This window comes from Leptosomus discolor, chromosome 4 (genome assembly GCF_034619465.1).
Source record: "Leptosomus discolor isolate bLepDis1 chromosome 4, bLepDis1.hap2, whole genome shotgun sequence".
NCBI classification, from domain to species: domain Eukaryota; kingdom Metazoa; phylum Chordata; class Aves; order Leptosomiformes; family Leptosomidae; genus Leptosomus; species Leptosomus discolor.
This window is the reverse complement of record NC_141394.1, coordinates 75,107,882-75,117,753: the sequence shown is the minus strand read 5'-3', so window position 1 is coordinate 75,117,753 and position 9,872 is coordinate 75,107,882. Positions and strand designations below refer to the sequence as shown.

The 9,872-nt window shown below is 43.3% G+C and overlaps 1 protein-coding gene across 1 annotated transcript; it reads right to left on the bottom strand.

The window, feature by feature from the left end:
* Positions 1-2,183: 2,183 nt before the first annotated feature.
* On the bottom strand, positions 2,184-9,588 carry LOC104340614 (stem-loop histone mRNA binding protein). Its single transcript, XM_086464348.1, has 8 exons — positions 9,545-9,588; positions 8,810-8,938; positions 6,229-6,333; positions 5,641-5,700; positions 5,256-5,387; positions 4,477-4,626; positions 3,057-3,141; positions 2,184-2,353 (listed from the first exon to the last, which is right to left on the bottom strand). The coding sequence occupies exons 1-8, from the start codon at positions 9,586-9,588 to the stop codon at positions 2,237-2,239; spliced, it is 822 nt and encodes a 273-aa protein (XP_086320474.1). The 3' UTR covers positions 2,184-2,236.
* Between the last annotated feature and the right edge of the window lie 284 nt (positions 9,589-9,872).

Below are 9,872 nucleotides of genomic sequence, written 5' to 3'. Positions count from 1 at the left end.
TTTACTCCAGGATTATTTAAGGTGGTATTTTATGGCCTGTGTTAGTCAGGAGAGCAGATCACATGCACCTGTTTGTACCTCAGGACTTAAGTTCATTTAAGATACCCTGAATAGCCTGGGTGGACCCTGGAAAAGTCCTGCCACTTAATTTGTGCAAAGTTTAGGTACAGCCCGAGGTTAAGAACAGCATGAAGAGAAGCCAACTCACAGGTCACCTCCTTCACTGCACAGCCATTCTGGCGTAACTCAAACTAGACAGCTGGAGTCTACTGCTCACTGCAGTAAGTGTGTAGGCAGCACGAGCACCTGGGGTTGCAGTTCGCATGCTGAGTGTCAACTAATAACCTGCACTTCAACACTATGAAAACAGAATCAAGTTGACACAAAATGCCAGTTTCCAGGTCTGCAATAGGCAGTTTTCTACAGAAATCTTGCCTTATTCACTATCAAAGTTAAAAACTGAGACACTCAGAACAGTTATTGGGCTGCCTGGGGAGTCTAGTTCAAACCCCTTTTAGCCATTACGTAGAAAGCTTAAGTAAAGGCATCAATTGGTTCTAGTTAGACATGGAAGAGTTCGGCTTGACCTTAAGATCACTTTTATTAAAGGGGATATAGGAAAAAAGTTCCAAAGCAAATTGTAGCTCAAGCTACAGGTATTCCACACAAAAACACTTAATGATCTGGGGAGGGCAGAGAGGGCTTCCTCCAGGTAGTAAAGCAAGATGAACCATCACTTTGCTGCCTTCGCTGGAAAAACACACGCTAGGAAGGGTGTCTCCTCAACACCAGAGCATAGCTCCAATCTTACCCAGAGCCACACTCTCCTCATGAAAGTTTCCCCATCAGATCAAGCTACCCAATTTTAAGAGTGCCTGACAAATTAGCTAGCCAGCAATGGCGCTTACAGCCAGGATGCTCACCTGAGCTGGAAAGCTGAAGTGACTCCATCAAGCGCGACAGTGCTGTAACACCAACACCCATCAATTCCATTTTAGAGATCAAACCAGGCGAGGTGACTGTAACAAAAGGTCCTGTGTAGTAAAGACGACTGAGCTGTCCACCTAGCTCTTCCAGCAGTTTTTCAAGAGAACAGAACCTGGGAAGCAGCTCATGGATTTCTGCTGAACTCAACTCCTTCAGGAGTCTGCAAAAGGTCAGCAACAGGCTCACCCCTTCTACCCAAGTCTTAGTTCACTCCAGTGGCCTGCACACAAATAAATAGTTTTTAAGGTCTCCCTCGAAGTCAGAGGATGGTGCCAACACACACCTATGCTAGCCTAGTACCAAATCAGTCTCGGACACGTGGCTTTCAGTATTGCCCTGCTTTTTCTTATCCACCAACATCACCAGTAGGAAGTGAAGCTGAAGAGTCATAAGTAAACGCAATTCCATTTATTTTCCAGCAACATCCCATACAAAAGCAATGGAAACATTAACTGCTTTCAGCAGAAAATCTGTACAGTGTTATCATTTACAACAGTTTTACATTTAAGATCAGCAAATAAAAAACAATCAAGCACTTTCCCTAGACATTGTTTTCTTGACTGTATGAATAAATGACTCAGGACTATTTACAAATCTCAAATTCAGGCTACTGCTTCTTAAAGCATTGCTGCCTACACTGTACCATATTGACCTCCAATTTCTTGAGGGTATTTAATTTCCAATTGTTTCTGAAATATTTTTGGAAATAAAGATCTTTTTGTTTTGTTTTGTTTTTAAAAAAAGGTCAGGCCATTCATCTTACAGTAAATTACTGCAGTAGATGAGTTTACTAGTGCTAATCAGCAGTATGGCTCAGCTACCACTTGTATGACTTCAAGTCTCGTATAGAAGAGCCAGGTGGAAAAGCACGGTAACATACAGTTGTTCACTAACACCTCCCTGCTTTGCTCTTGATCTGCAGGTGGACAACGGAAATTATGGACACAATGAGGGGGAAATCAGTAAGACCTTATGGAACTACTTCTAATTACTTGAGGAGGGCACTGCCTTTGGCTGTTTTTTCTACTGAAAGGTTTTATTAAAAAATCTGATATACATAAATTAAAAATTAAGAAGTCACACAACTACATTTTTCCATAAGTTTGGTCCAGAGAATACATAGACCAACCACAACTTAGAGAACAGTCTCCAACTTTGCTTAAGCCTCCTTACTGTTAACAGTTTGTGAATCAAGCTAACCTCTCAAATTTAAAAGAAACTTCCTCTAAAACAGTTTGCACGGGATTATTTAACTCACAGTATCGAAATCTTTAAGAGGTTCACTCAAACACACTTCCAAGTCAAATTCACCTTCTGCTTGAGAGTCAACGTGTCTAACTTTGGTGGGAGTGCCAGAATGGGTATCCTGGAACACAAAGTCAGTTAATAATTAGCAGTTAAGTACAGGTTAGTTATGCAGCAAGTCATTTCACTTCTGTAATTCACTTAGACCACCCTATAACAGAGGCATTCAAACACTTCAAAGGCCATACCAAAACCCAAGGCTAGTCTTAAGATTAAAGAGATTTAAGTGAAGGCTTCTGCCCACTCAACCACATTCTAAGATTTCTTGCAAATGTGTTTAGGATCTCTATATGCGTACGTTAAGCGTTACACAGATTCAATACTCATCAGAGAAACAAATCCACTAAGAAAATCTGTACTGAAGGTCACTGCTCAGCTCTACTAAATGCCTTCTGGATGTAAAAGCAGCCTGAGTCTGCCAAGAAAATCACATCCGATTTGAACATTAGACATTGCAATCTAAAGTCTGTATGTCACAGTTCATAACTGACATACTTTGAACAGATATTTTCCTTTGCAGGCTATGAAAAATGAGGTATTTGTCATTTGAGATGGTCACTTAAGTTCTAACTCTCTAAACACAAACTACAGGCAGACACTGGCTACGGCTGGGAAAAATGAATTAGAAGATTGCTCAGCTTTATAAACAGCTCCTAAACGCAGCAGATAATGGAACGTCTGATGTGTTCAGGCTACTCTGGATATAATTCTAAGTAACGGACCAATTATTAACAAATATTCATGCAGATGACAGATATGCTTACATCATTATCTTGACAGCTCGTTTGAGATTCAGAAGAATTGCTCCCAACAGATTCTGTCTCCATCTCACCAAGGTCGACAGGACTACTGTAAAGCAATTAAAAAGAATACAGCTTAAAACAAATTCCGGTTTTTAGTACTAAGTTGCACTTTGTAGATGCAGTTCTGAAAACGATGGCCAAACAAGAGCAGAGACCGACAGAGATGATAGGGACAGTGGGGGCAAACCGCAGAGACCAAAGAGAGCAGCAGGTCAACTCAACGCAGCCAAAATGGCCAAGGACTAAACGAAAGCCTTGGGATTGAACACTGCAACTTGTCAGAGACAAAGGCCCAACGCTCAAACAGTGCCTCAATACAAACGATGACAAATGTTATGGAAGAGCAAGGAATTTTTTTTTTCTCCCCAGACAAGGTTTTCATCAATTTGTTTTGCAACATAAGATTTAACATCCACTACGCACAGAACAAGACTCCAGTATCTGAAGATAAGACTGGTATTTCAACACCAACATACGCAGTAGGCTTCAGGCTGAAATACCAACTCCCCTCACATCGATTACAAGTAAAAGGAAGCTAAAAGTAAGCCTTGGCTTTTAGATCCCACTGCTCCATATTGGTTTTAAAGTCAGCATCACTGTTAGGGAAAACCAGTAGTTTATTACCAGAAATCTGTTTCCTGAGGAATTAGTTACACCTGTCCCCCCTTCATTCTGTAGCACCACTGTTATTTTGGGTGTTCCCTGATTTATTGCTTTATTGCCTTCTGTAGAGGAAAACAACTAGTTGCATTATTCTACATTTTCTAGAGCAGAATACCACAGTAACTTGGACCGTGAACGCTTGTGGCCATGCTTTTAACTTAATGGTACCTTGAGATGATTTCACAAGTACTTCTTTCCTCCTCTCTGCTCAAGAAACAAGAATTTATACCACTGTTCCAACTAGCAAGTGAGAAGGCTGAGGCAGCTTCGGGCACATTGCATTTCTCGGAGCTCAATATTCAGCACTGCTTCTACCACAGATTAACCTGCAGACTGCTCTGAAAGAACCAGCCTGCCTCGATGGTGGGGTATTCTAGAGCACTGCAGAATGAGCTCCGATCTCACCCAGGGGACATAGGTGAAAGAAGTGAGGGATATAGATGGATGCCCCTGCGAGGGCACTGGGTAAGTCTAGTCCCACCAACTAGGTCGAGAAAGCTATTGGATATTGTGACCAGGAAGGAACTGAATAGCACCAAGTGTGGACAAGGAACTAAGGAAAACATTCAGCAACAACTGACTTGTCTCAAGAAGGACACTGGGGGTTTTTTTGGTTGGTTGGTTTTAGAGGGCTGGTTGTTTTGTTCTGTTTTTTTTTTCCAACGTAAGATTTTATATATCAGTTTCTACAGAGGTATCTTCAATACTGTATACATACATTTCTTGCAGATCACATCCTTCCTCAGCAGGTGGATCCCAGGAATGCAGTGCAACTTTCCACAGTTTAATTTGCTGGTCCCATGACCTGCGGCTGTACTTCTTAAATTTATTTGGAGTTCTGGGATGAACTCCTGGTATACGATGGCATCTATTCAGATAGTCGACAGGAAAAATTCTTTAGAGTTCTTCACACATACATAGCACGTAGTTTTATATGTTAAAGACTGATTGCCTGCTACACACACTCATTACAGAGCAGCAAATTCTAAGTTATTAACTTATTTATGAGAAAAGACTACTGCACAATGCCAGCACTCAAGTGAAAAGTTGTCAGCTCCATACAAACTTCTTAGTTTTTCTGTTTGAGTAAAATTAAAAAAAAATGTATTATCATACTGTCTGAAAACCTCATTCCAAACTTAAAAGCAGCTATAATCCATTTTGTCTTTTATTTACCGATGAGAAAACCGACTGCAAAAAGCAGTTTCATTTCCTCTAGCTGACAAGCACAACCAAGAGAACTTTCACTTCCATTTCTGCACCATGAAAACATTTAAAGGGATATTCCTCCTGTACTGACTAGTGAAAAACAAAAATAAAACAAACTCCATGTCTTATTTCATTGTTAGTGTGACTTATCAGTTAGAAAAGGTCTTTGAAAGTTTAATTTGTAGATGCTTTCTATTTGGACGTGTCTCAGATACCAAGTTTAGTAGGTGAATATGCTTATAAATAACAGCTATGACTTATGATCAACCAGAAACTCAGGCCGCTTACCTAGGGACTTCTTTAATGTATCTGTCATACGCAATGGTGTTTTTTCCATAGTTTATCTGTTTTTGTCTTCTCATCAAAACCACTTCATCTGTTTCCAGTTCTACTGTCACAGTGGACTCCTTTGAATCAGAACTAAAGAAAAACCATTGCAGATTCAGGACTACTAGAAAACAAGCAACACTCAAACAAACCCACATGTAGAAGATTAGAAAGAAACACATTAAAGCTTTTCAAATGAATGCTTGGGATGTTACTGAACTATGATGTTGGAACAGACTTAAGATGAACCGTTTCTAACGGAGCGTTTTAAGAAGCAATATGGTACATGTGAAAATTCAGACCTATTGCCAGGATTTTCCTCAGCCAAGCTAGAAATTTATCCTACCTTCCAGAGGAGGACTTCCTTTCTCTTGAAAATTCATTTATCAGGAGTTTTCTTCTGTACCTGTAAGAGTTCAAATCAGTATTAAGAACACACGCACACAGAGACAGGTAAGGCTGCACTGTCACAGCTCACAGTTGATTTTACTTCTCAGCTAAGCAGCAGTCTTGAAGCCAACCCAAACACTGTAAATCCACTATGGAATGAATGTTTCAGTTTTCCCCTAAAAAATTAAACATCTGAGGACTTTCTTTTCCTAAGTCTTTTCTCTAAAAATCTTTTTTATAGCAATGATATGCAAAACCAGTAATTACTGGACAGACATTCAAAGTAATTCAATCCAAGAGATTCAGGAAAGGTTTCCTCCAAAAGGAAGTCACTTGGTGCTACACATCAACTCTCCAGCAAGCTTGCTATGCCAGTCCTGCAGGAAGGACTGCAGCCAAAGCTGACCTAGAAGCAGCAGACAAGAAGCTAAGGTTGCTCCGATTTCACTACAGTGGTGAAGTTAAAAAAAAGTCAGTACCGATTCTGCAAGACAACTACCATTTCCCCTCCTTTCCCCGCTTCATCTTGAACACCCCCAGGTACCTCGCCATTTCTTTGTTAACACTGGTCCTCATTTCATCTTCTTCCACTGCAGTTCCCCAATCTGAACAGCGGGAAAGGGGTCCAGGCCCTTCTGGCGTTGTAAAACTAGAAAGAAAAAAAGCCTCTACATGAAATTTCTTTTTATTGTATTCCCCACCCCCAGCATCTCCCCCATCCGCAGCTTGATAGTTATTTAATGTATTCACCTGTAGTACTCACAATGGCTGTGAAAATCCTGTGTTGTTTTATTAAAATGTCATCATTGTAAAAATTAAGCATCAGTTCAGAGTTCCACCTTGAGGTTGTGTGGTTTGGGATGGGTTTTTTGTGTGGTTTTTTGTTTGTTTGTTTGTTTTGTTAAAAAGTTTATATAGATATCTACAGAAACATAGCCCTGTAGCATGTAACCTAACCTATGCATCAGTAACTTTAAGCTGGTGTTCTTCAGAAAACAGTATATGAAATGCCAACTTTACTCATTTTGTCACTTATTTTCACTCCACTAAATGAGTTCGCAAATATTCACTCTTTCATGAACGCAGGCTCATTAGCTATGTGAGACACAAAAGTTAGAACACAGAATTAAATTGTACAGCTAATTAATTAAAATTACACAATAGCACCAAGAGTTTCTCCATGTAAATATACACCTAGCAGAGCAGGCAAAGGCACAAAACGAGCAATCAACTTTTAGCTAGTAAACTGAGACTTGCTATGACTTTGCCAACTGGTATTTAACAACTTTATTGTAGCCCATTAGCATCACCAGCAGATTCAGACTCTTGCAGGGGGATAAGTTTATACCCCTTCCCAGCCAACAACAGTCACCTACATTCAGATTATTTATTAAATACATTTTCCAGTTCCTGTCTTCCTGATGGCCAATTTTCCTAAAGCACAAACTCAAAACTGTATCCTGTAGCCCAGAGCTTTTTCAGAAGATCTGGAAACGCTCTGGAGACTAACCAGGATTCTGTGCAAAGAAGTCCCTTGAAGTCAGGGAATTAGATCCATGTGCGTTAAAACCAGTTCCAACTCCTTCCCTGCTCCCAGCTTGCACTACTTCAAAGTTTTTGTTAAATTCAAACAGGAGCTCTTTTTAGATGAAACCCAGTTTTATTTTATAAAAAATGAAAATCCATAGCCAAACAGCACAGGTCCCTCTGCAAATATCTATTCAGCCTCCAAGGACTTTTAGCATTTGCTTATATTGATTTCTAACTTTGCACAAAACGCAGGCCACATCAATTATAGCTCTCCCATGGCAGAGAACAGCACAATCCCAGAAGTATTTTTCCTTAACACCACATCATATTTTTTATACTTGTTCGATTCTGTACCTGTGCTGTGTATACAGAGAATTAGGGAGAACGTGGGAGGGTCTACAGCTTTTTTCTACTGATTAATTTGCTCCGGTGACAGACACACTGAGCTTAGCAGCTGTCTTTCTCAAGACTCTCATCCCCATGTGCCATTTGGCGCTCGGTGAGAAGTTCTGGTGCTGGGCTAGGACTGCAAATGGTGCTCAAACTCTGACAGAGGGGCAGAAAAACAAGGCTATAACACCCCCCACACCCCCCCGACTGAATCTGTTATATGACCCAGCCTCCATCCTGATCTTCTTCCATTTTAAAAATTTATCTTGACAACGCTGAATTGGCATAAACAAAAAGTAGTTTTAGCACAGGAAGAGAACAACTTCAATCAGAGCTGAAGCCAAACCAAACCAGAAAGCATGCCTGTTCAATTCAGTACTGGAAGACACACAAAAGCATTGCTTATTTAGGTTGAAACTGATGAAGCAATCTCTAAGGTTTCATCCTTCTATTCCTGTTCAAGCACACTTCCTCAAATTAATTTCATTTACTCTGGATATCATAATTTGAGTCATTGACCAATGCCTTCTCTGCTTATTATCATCGAAGTAAAATGGGTAGTTACAGGGCACAACCCGTCTCATTTTAGATTAGAAATCTAGATTCAATTATGGCTGCAGGCCACAACTCCCATCCACTGGTAAAAGGGACCACAGCATGAATAGCTCAGATGTAGACAGTGATATAAAACACGATACTTTCACTAAACTGAAGTTATCTGTTCTGGGCAGTACAAGCAGCGAGTGACCTCAGAAGTGACCTCCCCACACATGTGCTGACGTACTTAGACACAACTTCTCAAGACTGTCTGTACTGCCTTCAGAAGTATTACGACAGATGACTTTTAGGACTTGCATCTTTAAATCTTTAATTTGTAATCTTGTTTAAATTTACCACAACACTATGTACAGCCCATATCCACAAACAAACATAATTGGCTTGTGCAGTTATTGTGTCACCATAAACGGCAGCAAGCAAGCTAGATAGAAAATTACAAAGAATGCAATTCAAAATGCAAGAATGAAAAATGTTTACTCTTAAGAAGTGACTCCAAGATAAGACCACCACACGAAATTCTTTTCCCTCCTTTAAGACCAGCTATTTATGGTCGATGGCAGGGCTTGAAAAACCAAGTACAACAGTCAATTAACAGCTCCCGATGAACACAGGAGCAGAGAGTCGCTCCTATTGCAAGCACTGCCCACCTGTCCAGCCTGCTGTCGGAAGGCCTGTACTTGTTTTCATCAAAAACGGGTGAATCGGCTTCATTCTTCCTCCGTCTTCCATCCGCGCCACGTTTCCTTCCTTGGGACCAGCGAGGCGGGGGCTGCGGGCTGCCGGCAGACAAGCCGAGAGAGAGAGAGGCAACGTGAGGTGGTTTGGTTTGATTAACCTCTTTGAAACATCACCGTAGTTTATTTACTAATTTCACTTCAACGAATCAAGCTCAGCCACACAAGTAGGTGCGGGCCTTAAGAGTCCATCAAAGAGTCCCTCAGAGAAAGGCTCCCTCACGTAAGGAAACGCCGCTATCAACGGCCCCACACCTGCCCGTCGCCGCCCGCCGTTGCAGACAATGCGGGGCACGGCAGACCCCGCCATTTACACCCCTTCAGCCCCGCTTCCCCCCGGGCAGCCCAGCCCAGCCCAGTCCAGCCCAGCTTCGCTTTCGCTGGGCTCCCGCACGTCAGCGAGGGGCGGCCGAACATGGCGGACCCCGGGCGGCGGCCGCGCAACGGCCCCCCTGGGCGCGGGAAGGCCACGCGCAGGTGCGCGAGGGCCGCGGTTCCCCCCCCGCCACGGCGCGGGAGCCGCCTGAGGGACGGGGAGGGAGGGCGAGCAGCCGCTGGCCGCCGCTCCGCCACCGGAGAGTGGGGAGAAGCCGGGGATGGGTAAGTACCGGTACCGCCACCCCTCGCCTCAGCCGGCGGCGGCCCTACCTGCTCTTCGTGCCGCCATGCGGGCTCCTCTGGCGGAAGGACATGGCGCAGGGCGTCCTGGGGACGGCTGGAGGCAGAGCTGAGCGGTGAGGCGACCGGAGCGGACTGCGGGGGAGCGGCGAGTTGAGCGGCCAGCCGTCCTTCCCGCTCAGCCCCTTCGCATCTCCCGCCGGCGCTGACTGACACCGCCCGCCCGCCTCCCCGCGGGGCGCCTGCGCCGGCCCCTCCATGGGGACAGGTACGGGGGGGGGGGACACACACACAGGGGAGAGGGAGAAAAGAGGGAAAGCGCAGCCGCCAACCCGAGTCCTCCCGCCGTCCGCCCCGC

What these genes read in the sequence shown, in the direction of transcription:
- LOC104340614 (XM_086464348.1), bottom strand. Translation starts at nt 9,588, where the DNA reads ATGTCCTTCCGCCAGAGGAGCCCGCATGGCGGCACGAAGAGCAG. An exon ending in CATGGCGGCACGAAGAGCAG is followed by an intron (nt 8,939 to 9,544) that starts GTAGGGCCGCCG and finishes GTCTGCCGGCAG; the next exon opens with CCCGCAGCCCCCGCCTCGCT. An exon ending in AGGAAGTCCTCCTCTGGAAG is followed by an intron (nt 5,388 to 5,640) that starts GTAGGATAAATT and finishes GTTTTTCTTTAG; the next exon opens with TTCTGATTCAAAGGAGTCCA.